This window comes from Gymnodraco acuticeps, unplaced genomic scaffold (genome assembly GCF_902827175.1).
Source record: "Gymnodraco acuticeps unplaced genomic scaffold, fGymAcu1.1, whole genome shotgun sequence".
NCBI classification, from domain to species: Eukaryota; Metazoa; Chordata; class Actinopteri; order Perciformes; family Bathydraconidae; genus Gymnodraco; species Gymnodraco acuticeps.
In genome coordinates, this window is record NW_022991584.1 from 1,000,601 (window position 1) to 1,015,641 (window position 15,041).

Below are 15,041 nucleotides of genomic sequence, written 5' to 3' on the forward strand. Positions count from 1 at the left end.
GTAAGAAGTGTGAACTCCATCAGGCTCCTTATTTTCCACAGGGGGAATGACACTGGATGTTTTCCAGGCTGCAGCGTCATTAAATGAATCTAAATTAGGCTGAAGGGTTAGCATTGTGACAGAGGGCGTGGGCCTTTATTGTTCCGAGTTAATTATTAATACTCTGGTAAATCAACTACATTAACGACCCCACTGATCCCAGATAAAAGCTCCTCTGGTTTCAGCTGTGGGACCCGAGGGACCTCTGATAGGCAGTGAGTTTGACATGTTTCCAATAGGACCAACATGGTGGTTGTGTTATTTAAAACAGACCATTGTTGGGTTGTGTGTTGCTGTTGACCACAACCACTAATGAGAATGAGTTCATTTAATCTTCATCACTCCTAAAAAGGAGATACAACACCAAAAGAGATCAACATGTGTACTATTATCATTGTTTAATTCAAATTGAATTCAATAAACAAAAATGTATTGTTCATAATGCCCACAGTTCCTTCAGGTGACAATCTTTATCAATATGCAAACAAAATGCTTGTAGTTACAGCTCATAGAAAACAAAACACATTCGTCCATTAAAAATAAAATGCACAGCAATTAAAAGGCAAGTGAATGTGGTGAACATCATATTGAGCAAATAACCACAAAATAACAGCAATAGGAACAAATTCTGCTATAATCTTTAGTCACATGTTGATCTAAAGAACTGATAAAAATAACATGAATCATAAATAATACCTTAATATTGGTATTATGAAATAGTGTTGGTATTACTGTACACACAGATAATAAATTAAAACCCTATACATGTTTCTACACACAGGCATACTTACTATCATGTACAAAATATTCAAATTAGTGATTAAATTCCGAACTAATTACCTCCTGTAAACTTCACATCAGATCATGTGGACTCAAAGTGTCCGACCTGATAAGACATTCGCCCAAACAACATTGTGCGTTTGAGACAAAAGGCAGATTACAGGACACACAACTTCAAAAGCACTCGCTAGTACATTTCTGATAACCGGTACATTTATCTCAAGTACTATTTACACGGTATCAGCCCCTTCACTTCTGGTATACTGCATCATTTACATTGCAACCAAGCACACTGCAGAAGTGTATACTAGCATACAACACTTCTACACTTTCACATTTCGTTTTAAAATCAAAAAGTCTTTCCATCATGGCAGATGTTAACTCCTGCTGTGTTTTCAGGTTGAGACAGTTCTTAAAACTAGAATGCTAGCTCGTTTGTTTGTATGCACTGCAATGAAAAATGGTATGGAAAGTATGCATGGAGGTGTGGGGTAGTAAACATTTAAAGAATGTTTCACACTTCAAAAATAACAAGTCTTGCAAAACAAAAGTAGTAATTGCAGAAAAACAAATAGATAGTTTCACATTCATTTCATTTAAATAACATCTCGTTCCTAAAATCAAAGCTTTAAATGTCTAATTGTGCGATTAGTTTTTGACACTAACTACAGTGCGCCATGTGAAGTTGGGACGGCAAACTAAGGTTTTAAGAGCTTACATTCTTATATTTTTTTCAACTAATATATAAAGTTGTTTGTGTGTTATTATAAAAGTAGGCATTACCCAGCTCAGGACTTTTTTTTTACTTTCTTAGAATGCTAATTGGAAGAAAACCTGAGAGGGCGAGGAGGTAGTTGAGCATGATTGTACAATACCGTTGGTCATTTTCTGTGCAAACATGGAGGAGACGCAACATTTACGTGGTAACAGCATGCAAAGCTGAGCCATGATTTTTTGTGAATTGCAGTTGCAGGATGTTAGTGGCTTCATATTGTTCTCAGCCAGCAGGCATCCTGGGATTGAGTCGGGTTCAGAGCGTACAGAGAGACGGGGTGAACGTTGATCAGCTGCTCGGCTTCTCTTTGATGCCACAGGCTTTCTTAATATCTTTAGGGTGTTCAAAGGCGGCTTGGACAAACTGACCGAACAGGCGCTCCATGTAACTCTCGCCGCGGGGAAAGAAACCCTGCAGGAATGCAATGTGTCCGCCGTGGGCCGTCAGCAGCATGGCAACATTAGGCAGGCTCTGGATAGTGGTCAACGGGAAGGCTGTGTGAGCAGGAAATACAAAATGAGTGATTTTGTATTCCCTGATGATTAGTTAGCTTTGCTGAAACATTAGATGCTTGGCATTATTTGTAGCAGGAGGATTGAAAAATGAACTACGGCAGGGAAAAACTTAAAGTGCAACTACACAACTTTTGTAGCAGGAAAAAGGCCCCCTTTATAAATTGAAAAATGCAACCTACACACTTTTTTAGATACTGTGTGTAATGCTTAGATATAACATCTGGCGGAATTCATAAAAACTTTAGTTACATATGTTGATGAATACATCAATAATGATGTTACACATGTAATATTTAAAACTGACTTGTTAATTAGCTACGATTTATAACACTTACTGGATTACATTGTCATGCATCTCAACTTGTAAACATAATCTATGGACATTTTACATGTACACATATCTATACATTCTTGTATTAGTGCTTAGTATTGAAACTTGAAGAATCATACAATCTTGATTTTTAAGTATTTACGTGAAAACTTGCATCAAAGTAAAAAAACACATAGTCCCTCTTCTCCTGTTTCCCACTCACCGCCTTGGGGAGAGAAGGGGTCATCGGCAGCGTTGAGACACATGATGGGTACCGCTGTGTTTGGGAGTTTATGGTCTGGGCTGGCATCGTGGTAATAGTCCGTACAAGATTTATAACCAAACAGCAAAGAGGTGAAGCGTTCGTCAAACTCACGGATAGTCTGCGCCTAGAAGAGAAGGAAGACAAGACATGAATATGAGGAGGAACTGCCATTACACATTAACAGCATTGAGAAACTGGCGCTGTGTTTGAAGCGGGTCTTACTTTCAACACATGGTCAATGTCCACCACTTTCTCCAGAACCTTCCTGTGCCTGTGAGAAACAGGTTTTTTTTATTTTAACACAGAGTTATTTAAACTACACCGAGGAATGGGTGAAACTGCACCGTATCTGACCTGGTGACAGCCTGACACAGACCGTTGGTGAGGTACTTATTGAAGAGCAGCCAGTTTAGTGGTTCCTCCATCGAGGCGGCGGACTTCAGTGCATTCCAGGGGACGGAGATGGTGAAACCCGCCACCATCCCTGACTCTGTGCGCTTTCGGGCCAGGTAGTTCAATAATAACATGCTGTACAGGGTGAGGGAAGCGAAGTATACAATTAAAGGACAATAGCAATTAGACAAGGAAAGGTCGTAAAGGTAAGTGCAATTTGACCATAAAATAACATTTTGGACAAATATTACAGCATGCACCAACTCACCCTCCCAAAGACACACCAGCTCCAAGCACAGGGGCATGTGGGTAGAGTCCATTGACATGAAGCACCACGCGCTCAAGATCCGATGTATTGGCTGCACAGTAGGTGACAGGCGTCTGAAGAGAGCAAGAGGAGGAGAGTTACATGCTGTGTTCAAGTGCTAGATTTTGTGTTTGAACTGCGAAAACAGCTGGCATTATTTTATATTTGTCTAATTGTCAACAAGAATTCTGTGAGTCGGGTCTCTCAATCATTTCCAACTTCCATGTCTTGATGGAGCACTTGGAAGTTCCACTGTGTGTGAACTGATTTAAAGATATATATTTCAAATTTTAAAACTAAAATAATAAAAATGAGTTTTCCTACTTTTTTTGGGACATTGCAGATCGTACTTTTAATGAAACAGAAGTTAATACTGCCTTTATTAGGGAGTGTTTGTACACACAAGTTGTGCTTGATTGAGAATGTACAGCAGCATGATAGCATATGTTTGACAAACAAAAGAAACATTAGTGCCCATGTTCAACAGGGTGGTTCATTGTATAGTTTAAAGACAGAAACTATTAGACAACAATGGAGGTTTATGGCATAGAAGTACTGTCAAAGCTTGTTCAGGCTTTGCTTTGGGTACACTTCAATACTTTGTTGGTTTTTCATTGGATCTGTTGATATCAGTTGATATGGGTATTTTTTGAAATAGCAGCAGGATTAAATGAGTGTTCATTAAGTAGTCAGGTGCTTACCAACAACTCTTCCCCTCCCAGCCCTCTGTTGTTGAAGACCACAACTCTAAGAAAGAAAATGTCTTTAGGGTGTTTACATTTCACTTAGATTTTGGCCCACAGGTGTAATCAATAGGGCAGGAGACAGTAGAGGAGCTGACCTGTAGCCGCGCCGGGTGGCCTGGTTAATAGCATGGCGCACATAGGACACCTTGCTGTTTCCTGTCAGGCCCGGGAGGATCAGTACTGTGGGGCGGATGGAGGATTCTGGGTACTCCGCACTGTCCCGATTGTCCACCCAGTCCAGAGAAATCTGACCACCATCGACTGTGCGGATCAGCTCACTGAGGGAGGAAGGGAGGATTACTATTTCACATAGAAACACTGCATATAGATGTGGAAGAAAGATAACAAGACGACTACGTCAATCAGGTAAAAGTAACATATTAAACATAGGGGACCCGTGCAGGTGGTTTGTCCTACTTGCGATAGCAGACAGTTGGTTTGGACTTGAGGATGGCACAGACCAGGGTTTGAATGCGGCCCCCCCAGCACCAAGGAGTGGGGATGAAGGGCTCGGACACCACAGGACAGTGCTTGTGGAGGAAAGCACTGAAAGCCTTGCTAGACACCAAGGCAGGAGTCTGAGAAGGAAATGAGTGAAGGAGTAAAACACAGGAGTATTTCAATTAGTACTTGTGACAAACAAGAGTGCATGCAAAACAGGGTCGGGGGATTAGAGAAATGTGCAGCTTCAAGAGCAGGATTGGTCTGTTGTGTGGTAAACAGCATATGTTATACAAAACCTGGAAAACACAAAAAACTATGGAGTAGTTTTAATGTTTGCAGGTTCCAGTTGCTAAAAAGTAAATATTTGGTGTTTTCCTCAATTCTGCATCATTGTAAATTAAATATATATTTGGGTTTGGGGAGTACCAAGGGATCACCTTGGGCTCAGAGTTTTTTTCGATCATGTAAAAGTTAATTATCAGATTAATCAAAAATGTATAGAACCGGCAAAAAGATTTGTAATGATGTAGTTTAACTACTTACACTATTTATTTTTTAAATCCATAACTCGCATAATTAATTTGAACAAACATTATTAAATGGTTAATAGATATGTTGAAAGACATGTTTTATATATGTTACTATGTTAAATGTTGTTTCTCAATTTCGCATTTATTACCATGTTTTTCACCACTAACGAATGCTTCAAATGACAGTTCTATTAAATGACAACTACAATATAGAGTTCCAGATGTTGTTAAATCTCCTTACCATTAATTTAAAGTGCTTTTTATATAATATATTCATTTTTGAATATGCTAGTTATAATGCCAAATAGGTTATATTTAGTTATAATCTGAAGTGATGGTAAATAATCATTAGTTGCAGACCGAAACATAGGGCTTCATAACTTACATAACTTACATCTACATTTAAGTGCCATCAATTTAAAAAAAACACAGTTAGCTAATGTACTACTGTACTATTATGTAACATTATATTCATAGGAAGTCACATTAGGAAGTAGCTGGGGTCTTTAAGGTGACTTTTTGTGGAAAGTTATGTCACCTTATAGACACTCAGCTGTGTATTGCCTGATCAACAAAAACGTTTAAAAGAGAAGAAACTAGATAAATAAAATAACATTAAATAAGAAAAATAAGAATATTAATAACAAAGAAAAATAAAAACAGAATAATATTCAAACATGTAATTATATAAGAAACAAAAAAAATAAAACAGAGTAAACTCAAAATGAAATATAGAAATTAAAGGAATATGCAATAAACTAAAATAAAGTATAAAAAGCATTTAATAAATAAATATAAACAATATATTGAAATAGGAAAAGGGATGAGGGAAAATCCAAAAGAAAAGGTGTATTTAGTGCAGTCATAACCGCTAACCTTTACCCCAGTGACTGACCTGACACTTTCGGCCCCACAGATAGTATAGTGCGGCCGTAATGGAGCAGATGAGGACCGTGTGAGGTCTGGAAAGACAATCCCAATATGTTCTCCATAGGTCGAAATGAGATAAAAACATGGCTATTGTCTTAAGTAGTTAGCTTCAGAAGAGAGCTAACTTGCTAGCTAACGGTATGGACCGGTAAATGACTCTTAAGCCGACACAGCGGAAAGACAGAGATACGTGTAACGTTGGTTACACTAATGCCCGACAACATGCCTTCATCACCATCAGCTAACGGTATAGATGTGTTACAGCCGAGGACGTCCCATCACCTCTGACGCTAATGGGTGGGAAATAGCGGGTATCCACCTGCAGCGGTGTTTCCTACAGCAGCTGCCGCTTCCTGGTTCTCAGACCATAACAGGAGATCGTATGTTAAGCTAAAGCGACTCCTCCAATGTCAGCGACCGCACAACGCTAAGGTCCGCCTTCACCAGACGGACCACAAACCCCACAATGCAGTTCTGCTGCCAACTTCTCTTTAGGATTTTCGGCGTCTGCTCTATGACAATTTGGTGAACTACTTCCACCTACTGGACTGCTGGTGTTGAGCAGGAAAATAACTGGAAAAAATAACAGATTTATAGAAATGCAACTAAAATGTATCTCAGAGGAAGGTTAACTAAATGATAAGGTTAATTTAACACGTATGCCCTTGTTTTACCCATTTTTAATGAGGCTACTTATTGTTCTTAAATCATCATTATCACACTGGTGGTATAAACTAAGTTAATTATTTTGGCACATTACAGAATTGAAATGTTTAAAATATTGTTACCGTTCTGTTTCTTATAAATGAAAGCAGAGTAAGAGTTATTTTCTATGCTGCAGGCCTCAGACTCTTTACACCCACGACAGGAAACAAATCCTTTAATCCTCTTTGTTTCAGTCCACATTGGCTATGTTGAAACAAAGGCAATAACAAATAATAACATCTCAATATGTCATGCATACTCTTAACTGCTTAATTGCTGAAAAAGTACTGTATAGTTCGTAGAGAAAAAAAACTTGGAGATAATCATAATCATTTATTCATGACAATAACAAAGCAAGCACAGTTATTATTTATATATTTATTTTTATTTGATCACATAAATCTCCAAATATTTGGCTTTAAATGCAATATACCAGTCTCTTACAAAACAAGGTCTTTATTTTAATCTTTCTTGAATGACTTAATTTGATAATTGTTTTTACAACCAGCACATAACATCTAGTTGAGTGGGATTCCTGCAACCACCACTGACTCAATGCCACACTCATCATTTCCACGCTTGATCTTGAAGAAACCTGAAACAAGAAGACATAAAAACATGATTAACACTTCTTAACATTTTATGATTATATGACAATGAAAGAATGTGTGACCAAGAAACAAGACGTCCTTAAACCCTGGTTCTGTGGTACCTTTATCTCCCCAGTCACTGTTCCAGGAGTTTGCAGCGAGCCAATAGGGCATCCCATTCTCCTCCCCCCAGCCGAGGATCTTAATGGCATGACCGCCGAGCATCTCTCCTGTCACATGCTGGTACACACCTACAGTAGAGGAACATTCATTGCAATAACACAGCACTTATAAGACAATAGTGATTGTCTCTCCTTTTTAACTTCAGATTTTATAGAGAATAAACTATGCTTTTAATCACGTGTCTATGTTGTAGGACAGTTACATACACTAACCTTAATCTGTTTTGTTTTTTTGTGAAATACTGAATATTTGTTCTCAACACATAATGTGCAAATACTTCAAATATAACAATCTGACAAGGAAAACAATTTTTTTATTTCGACCACACATGTCCACATTATGGCCTTAAATGATTATGAGGTCACATAATGCTTCGTTTTAAGGGGTCATGAGACAAAAAGGTAGGAAAATCCTATAGTATGACTATGATTATAAAATGGAACTCGAAAAGCAAAAATAGATTGCAGGACAATTATGTGTCTGACTAAATATGAAATACGCAAAATAAACCAGGTTTAAAGTTGATTTTCATTCTGAGATTTAGTCAAACTGCTTTAAATATAAATACTGAGGTTACTTGTCCTGCTTGTTTGCTGCTGTATGTAGAGGAGAGGTTTGTGTGCATGCAGTTTGTTGTAGCTAATGTAGCGGCAAAGTCAAATCAGTCTCACTCACCAGTCTTGTACAGCAGAAAATCTGCATACACAGCGAAAGCTGCCTCCACAGGCCCGTTCTTGTACAGCTCGGTCATGATCTGCTCCTGTTTGGACGGGACGCTGTATGCGTGCTTACCTGAAGAGGGAGACACAGTTAACAAAACCGTGTAGAAAGAGAAAATACTGTGAGTGGGAAAATTGATTGTTTGGGGGTCTGTACCAAAGGTTTTGTCCTTCTGATAGGATGGAGAGTATCCATCAGCGCACTGCTCCACACACTTAGGAGTCTCCTGTTCTCCCTGACACGGAGGACGGGTCCCGTTCACATGATGCTCACAGGCAGGGATGCTGTAGGGTCGGCAGCCTGTCAAACACACCGTCAATTTAATTATGATTTTTCTTTAAACCCATTTGCAGCTGAATCTTTTTAATTTCTCATTTGTTCTCTGGGATATAAAGTTCAAAATCAGTCAAACTGGTCTTAATTACTTAGTCAGGGCACATGAGTATATTCACCATATTTTGGGAACAATTATCCCATGGGTCCATATATAATTGAGTATTTGATTTTTCAAATAATTTTCAAAAGATTTGTCATGAATTTGCCACAATAATTAAAGTGTGATTTGTCATGTGATCAAAACATTTCAAAGTTCTTCCATTAGATGTTTGCTAAACGTTTTTTCATAGTAGATTTCAAGACGTAAGACCAATCAGAACTAATGCTGTGGGATATTTTCTAAAATACTTAATATCCATTTCAGTTCACAGCTTACCAACGTTGGAGTTATACAGGCCTCCTGTCACAAGCCCTTTTTTCGCCCAGAACTGCCACGCAACAGCTGGATAACCACCGAAACAGCTGCATCCAAAGGAGGACAAAAACTCCATGAGCGTTGTTGTTTAATATCCTCTAAAAAGACCTGGAATTAACTTGTTTTGCTACTCATATACTCACCCCATGCCACATTCATCACAGCAGGAGAGCAGATCTTCAGCGGAGATCTCCAAAGAAACCTGACCACTGCTGTGGATACACAACCTGTCGGATATCGCCTCAACTGCCCCAAAGGCCTGTGGGGAAAGAACATTTTATTACTGGTTTAAGAATATGCTAGTTGGCTCTTAAATGCACTTGAACTGTTGTGTCCTTTTGTTGGCCTGTCTTACCCAGCAGGACCCGCAGGATCCCTGGTCCCTGATCTGTTTGATTGTGGGACAGTTAGGCCACTGCTGGCGCGGGTCGAAGCTGTCGGGAAGCCTTATGCCTTCAGTATTGTGAACCCTGAAGAAGAGAGGACAATCACTGATCTCTGCAGAGATTAACCTGCTGACTGTCACCTGTTTGAGCATGTGAGAGATTGCACACACACATAAATCTGTGCCCTCTCACACTCATTAAACTTACACCTCTGGCAGCCTGGGTCCGTTCAGTATTGTCCCACACAGTCCCTTCACATAGCTGATGTCAATGTTGTAGAAGTTCTGCCCAGCCTGGACATAAAGAGATTAACTTAAATGAGAGATTAAAGAAATCACAGCAATCTTGGACAGCAGGTTTTTTTGTGCTGAAAAGACAGTTATCAGAAAAAATAACCCGAATTGACTTACTGTCCAGGTGGTGTTGGCTTTGTTAATAAGGTCCACCATCTCTGAGGAGGCATGAGGGCGGTGAGGACGTGCCAAGGTGACAGAGACCGTCACAACGACACAAAGGAGAGACAGAGGATGCATCCTGCAAACCAGATGACAGTCTGAAAAATCACCTAGAAGGAAAAATGTTGTATTACTTAAACATATTTCTTCCTTAAAAGGGAGCAGTTGCGGTTCATTAAACATTTCAGCATGAACATCACAAGGAAAGCCAATTTAATTTAGATCAGGATTCTCCTGTAATACCCCTGGAACCTCATGTTGTTTCTTCTCAAAATATGAATTCAACAACTCAACAAATAGTGAGTACAATTTGAAGATGACGAAGCGGTACCTGTACAAGTCCAAGGCAACTACAGAATGCAAGATAGTAGCACATAATGTTTTTATATTATTATTATTAGCATCCATCTCTGTTCTTTTCAGAAGCATTAATGAATTGCCACATATTGCAGTGCTGATATTTTAAACCAAATTGTTGTTTTTGATCAATTAAAAAATAAATTACAAGGATGGAAATGGAGTCACAGAAGCAAATTAATCTAGCAGCTTTAAAGAGAACAATTAAACACAATATAACACAAGAAAGACGATCTCTCAAATATACTGTAGGTCTTGAACATTTACCTGTAGTTGTTTTTGATCAACGTCCTCCTGCAAATCCTTTCTGACACTGAACTGAAGTTCTCTCACTTTTTACCAGCAGTAAGTCATTCAATCACATGTCTGTGATAAATGCATCGTCAGTAAACATGTGACTGAAATAAAAGTCTTTCCAAAGGTTGACAGGTGATCTTAAAATGATGACCTGGCAACCATAGAGAACATTTATAACTTAACATTATTGTTGACTCATATTGTTACAAGCTGGCTCTGCTTGTAACATAAGGACAACAGTTCTACACCGGAGTTGCCCAAAACAATCATTTATTTTATGCAACACAGTGGTTACAAACAACAATAAAACAGAACAAAGGAGCGGTGTCCTGCTGCACCGAGCAGGACAGCTGAGAGAGACCGAGAGCCTGTTCTGCAGCCCTTTTATATCCTGGAATCAGCGCCATCACTGCTGATTACAACAAACACACAGGTTACAGCAGCACCAATTGGTGGACAACCACAGGGTCACACCACCCCCCCCCCATAAAAGAAGTGTCCCCAAGACACTGAAACATCCAAACAAATAACAGAGCTTATACTTACAGCTACTACATGAAACATACATTTATTTAATTTTTCCTTACAAAAATAGTTTATGTTTAAGTTAAGCTCCAGGATAATTAGGGGAAACAAAGATTTTTCGAGATTGCTTCAAATAAACCACCAAAAGATCTCCATCTTTTGGTGGTTTATTCTGGTAGGAGAATATATAAAGATCTTAAAGTCCGTTACGAGAGTCAACTTCCATTTGTGGCATGTACTGAATGTCTGCTGAGGAATGGGAGCTTCCAAACCCGAGCAAACATGCAGGGCAGCTCAGACGAGGTATTTGAAGCTGTAGGTGGCGTCGCAGGACAACCTCGAGCCCTTTCAGCGACAACACAGGTCCTGGCGGTGAGGCCTCTTCATGTTAATGTGCCGCAGCTTCTTCTCACAGTTGCAGGTAGTCTGAGAGCAGTCCTTGCAGAGGATGGGCTCCACCCTGTAGGGGTTAAACCCAACCTGACACTTCCGGCAGAGCTGCTTGTAGTACACCTTACTGGTTCCAGAGATGCACCAAACATACGCACTCTCCCACCGGGTGTTGCATTTCTTGCAGTGGAAAAAGCCATACCTCTGCTCCAGGAACTGAAAGCTGGACCCCTTTGTAGACCTGTGGAAAGTTGTCTTGAAGTCCTTCCCGGTGTCCTCTTCGCCACTGTCACCCTTCTCACATTCATGCCCTGACTCAACGTGATCCACGGATTCGTCGGCTTCTCCTTCACTTTCATCCGCATAGCTGAGTTTCTTCCTGGAGATTATGCGGTCAAACACGGGGGAGTAGATTGACACAGGCCGCAGGAAGCGCATGTGGCTCACCGGTGTAGTGCAGTACGGGGCCTTCCCCTCTGCTTTAACCGGCCCCGGGCTCTTGGGGGACTTTGACAGGGGCACTCCCTCTGAGCAGAACAGCGTTTTAGGACCCAGCAAGCACTGCACGGTTTTATCCACTTTGACATTCACCTGCACGCCGGACTCTTTGGTGATGACTTTCCTCAGTGGGACTGGTAAACTGGGGTGAGCCTGGGACAAAAGCTCCTGCAAAGTTGGATCCTCCTGCTGCTTCTTTGCCAATTCACTACGAGAGACAGACAATGGAACAACAGGTAGCGCCAAAACAATATTCTCAGAAATGACTTTTTTATCTTGTGCTTTATAGGTCTGGGCTCGTGTTACTGCACAAGCTGGAACTACCTTTGTCAGCTTCTTCTCAAGGTCAGCAAGCTCGCCCCTCACTGGCTTAGAGGACACCACTGGTGAAAGAGGCACATCAGGCCACACTCTGCCACCAGCCAAGTCATTTCCGAGGATGACTGCCACTCCCGGAACAGGCAAAGATGGCCGGACTCCCATGGCCACCTCACCCTGCCGTAAATCACAGGACAACACCAACCAATGCTTTGGAGCAGACAACAACTGCATCCCCATTCCCTTGAACAATACACCACTTCCAGTGTCAGTTACCAAGGAAAATGGAAGAACACCCTCAGTTATGTATGAATCGATAGCACCTGTGTCTCTCAGTATCTTAACAAGGAATTTTGTTTCACTTCCTTGCAAAGACACATAACCCTCTCGTATGAAAGGGGCATACCCTGGATCAATTTCATCTGCCAACTGGGAGGGGCGAGGTTTCACCTCTTGCAGGGCTGGTCCGTAGTTAGAAACCGCAGCAGCAACTGGTTGCGGGGTAGTATAGAGTTTAACCGCAGCTATAGCGTCATCCCTAACCTTGTGGGGAGAAGCTGCAAGGGCAACAGGCCTGGGAAACTGAACATTTTGGAGTCCCTTGGTTTTTGCAAGTACTGGGCATTCCTTTTTCTGGTGTCCTTTACCCAAACAAAAGTAGCAAGTACTTGGATCTACTTTACATCTGGGGCACCAGACCAGTTATCTCTGCTCCCCCAGTCAAATCTCTCCCCTGAATGAATCTTGTGTGTTAACGTGTATTCATCAGCTAACACCCCGGCGTCTGTTACATTTTTAACCTTATTCTCATTCAGGTACGTAGCAACGCGTTCTGGAAGAATATCTTTTAATTGTTCAAGAAGGAACAGTTCCCTCAAATCATTAAGATTTACTACTTCGGAAGCCGTGACCCATCGATTAAATTTCATCGTCAGCTCCCAAACAAGTTCCACATAGGTCTGTCCTTCTGACTTCCTTAGCTTCCTGAACTGCTGACAGTAGGCCTCAGGCACCAACTAATAAGCTTTTAGCACTGCAGTCTTTACCCTTAAGTAATCTTCACTGTCAGCCATACTTAATGCAGAAAATGCTTCTTGAGCCCTACCAGTTAACACACACTGTAACAGCAATGTTTTCTCTGAATCAGACCACTGTCGTCTTTGGCTAAGTCGCTCAAAAAGTCCAAAAAAAGAATACAGTCTTCTCCTCGAATTTCGGTAACAACCTCAAGTTATAAGCTATATCAAAAGTAGCTGGGGACACAAAGCTTACCCTCTTGGATGAGGTCCAACTTGTAACGCTCTTGTTGCAATTCAGCTTCCCGCACCACTGTAGTTAACCTTAAACGCTCCATCTCAGTCTCCTGGTGACGAGCTAGCCCGGTCCTCACAAGCACTTGCTCGTTCCTCACGTTCACTGTCTTGTTGGTACTGCAGCAGCATTATTTCCTTTCTCTGTTCAAATGTCATTTCACCAAAGTCAAACAAAGAAAAACCTGCACTTCTCTGACGCTCTGGATTTATATCTGCCTTCGCCAACTCCTCCTCGGAGCCATCATCGACAGCCCCTGCTGGCAGAACTTCTTGCAGTATCAACTGGGCCTGTAACATAGTCACTATGGTGTCTTTACGACCCTGCTTTGGAACGTCTACCTCAAAATGCTCTGCAATTTTTAACAGTTGGTCTTTAGTACATTTTTCTAGTAGTTCCACACTGGGACACTTCACAAAATCTGTCAATGTAGCCATGATTATGCAAACTGCCTTGAACCCGGTGCCCAGACAACTAAAAATATATTTTTTTTTTGTTTCACTCTGGAATACCTCTCCCCTAGCTAACTGCCTACCCAATACTAGCTATCTTGTCTCACCCTAGTCTTCATGCATGCCACGACAGGTGTTTTAAACACTTACCCAATGACTCGGTAAAGCCCCAGCGAAGCTGTTACTCACCAAGACAGCCACGGACGTGTACCCATGACAAAAAAATGTCGAATCATGTTTATGCACAAAAATAACAATCAAAAATTAAAACTGCGGTCGCACTTGTGCGCGCAGTGATGAGCGGGCCCTCGCGTCCGTGCGCCTGTCGGGGAGGGCAGCCGGTCGTCCCGGCGTCAAGCAGACGCGCGCGAGTCCTGGGAAATGAGCCGTTTCTCATTTCTATAATTTTCGCGTCCCAGACTCTCAGGTCCTCCGGCAGCGACCCAAAAACGGATGTCGGCGCGCCGTCTCGAAGGAAAACAAATTTCTCTAAAGGCTCGTCGAGGATCGATTATCGAGGAGGCTGTCTGGAGGAGCCGTAACCGAGGATACACTGATTTAGAGGAGAAAGGAGAGAGGAGTCTCTCTGGAGGAGCTATAACCGAGGGTACACTGATGCAGAGGAGAGAGGAGTCTCTCTGGAGGAGCTATAACCGAGGGTACAAAGATGTAGAGGAGAGAGGAGTCTCTCTGGAGGAGCTATAACCGAGGATACACTGATTTAGAGGAGAAAGGAGAGAGGAGTCTCTCTGGAGGAGCTATAACCGAGGATACACTGATTTAGAGGAGAAAGGAGTATCTCTGGAGGAGCTATAACCGAGGGTACACTGATGAGTTCTCGGGAGTCGATTTTAGCCAACAGTGATGTTTAAAAGAGGCGTGACGCATGGCTGGACTTTTGTCAACGAAGCACAGCTCTGCAAACTGTTCCCGTTGTGATAAGTTATTCAAGATGATCAAATGTGCATCAGACTTTCTGCGCTTTACCGTTTGTTTACTCACTAATCACATCTCCCCTGGATGTTAGGCTATTTTTTTTTAATACAACCGCTTTCATTGTGACGCGATG

The 15,041-nt window shown here is 41.3% G+C and overlaps 2 protein-coding genes and 1 pseudogene across 4 annotated transcripts; all 3 read right to left on the reverse strand.

The window, feature by feature from the left end:
* Positions 1–422: 422 nt before the first annotated feature.
* Positions 423–6,481, reverse strand: LOC117533750 (phospholipase ABHD3-like). 3 transcript variants are annotated; one of them, XM_034197660.1, is made up of 9 exons: positions 6,270–6,481; positions 4,548–4,708; positions 4,226–4,408; positions 4,086–4,131; positions 3,346–3,458; positions 3,039–3,212; positions 2,907–2,955; positions 2,643–2,808; positions 423–2,088 (listed from the first exon to the last, which is right to left on the reverse strand). In XM_034197660.1, the coding sequence occupies exons 1-9, from the start codon at positions 6,270–6,272 to the stop codon at positions 1,883–1,885; spliced, it is 1,101 nt and encodes a 366-aa protein (XP_034053551.1). In that variant the 5' UTR covers positions 6,273–6,481; the 3' UTR covers positions 423–1,882. The 3 variants fall into 3 exon arrangements, with proteins under 3 accessions (XP_034053551.1, XP_034053550.1, XP_034053549.1); XM_034197659.1 differs by having other exon boundaries at positions 6,261–6,481; XM_034197658.1 differs by having other exon boundaries at positions 6,000–6,481.
* Positions 6,482–7,195: 714 nt separating this feature from the next.
* Positions 7,196–9,905, reverse strand: LOC117533802 (cathepsin B-like). The gene is made up of 9 exons (XM_034197752.1): positions 9,780–9,905; positions 9,577–9,662; positions 9,339–9,453; positions 9,127–9,242; positions 8,945–9,030; positions 8,389–8,532; positions 8,188–8,304; positions 7,452–7,580; positions 7,196–7,334 (listed from the first exon to the last, which is right to left on the reverse strand). The coding sequence occupies exons 1-9, from the start codon at positions 9,900–9,902 to the stop codon at positions 7,258–7,260; spliced, it is 993 nt and encodes a 330-aa protein (XP_034053643.1). The 5' UTR covers positions 9,903–9,905; the 3' UTR covers positions 7,196–7,257.
* A 1,392-nt stretch (positions 9,906–11,297) lies between these two features.
* On the reverse strand, positions 11,298–12,449 carry LOC117533787 (annotated as a pseudogene).
* Between the last annotated feature and the right edge of the window lie 2,592 nt (positions 12,450–15,041).

Bases quoted from the DNA above. Each gene is read 5' to 3' on its own strand.
- LOC117533750 (XM_034197658.1), bottom strand. From the start codon at position 6,119: ATGTTTTTATCTCATTTCGACCTATGGAGAACATATTGGGATTGTCTT. The intron at 3,459-4,085 runs GTAAGCACCTGA...TGCTCTCTTCAG, and splicing joins TGGGAGGGGAAGAGTTGTTG to ACGCCTGTCACCTACTGTGC. The intron at 2,089-2,642 runs GTGAGTGGGAAA...CTGCTCACACAG, and splicing joins CCCCTTCTCTCCCCAAGGCG to CCTTCCCGTTGACCACTATC.
- LOC117533802 (XM_034197752.1), bottom strand. From the start codon at position 9,902: ATGCATCCTCTGTCTCTCCTTTGTGTCGTTGTGACGGTCTCTGTCACC. The intron at 9,243-9,338 runs GTAAGACAGGCC...CTTTCCCCACAG, and splicing joins GATCCTGCGGGTCCTGCTGG to GCCTTTGGGGCAGTTGAGGC. The intron at 7,581-8,187 runs GTGAGTGAGACT...CCTCTACTGTAG, and splicing joins TTTTCTGCTGTACAAGACTG to GTGTGTACCAGCATGTGACA.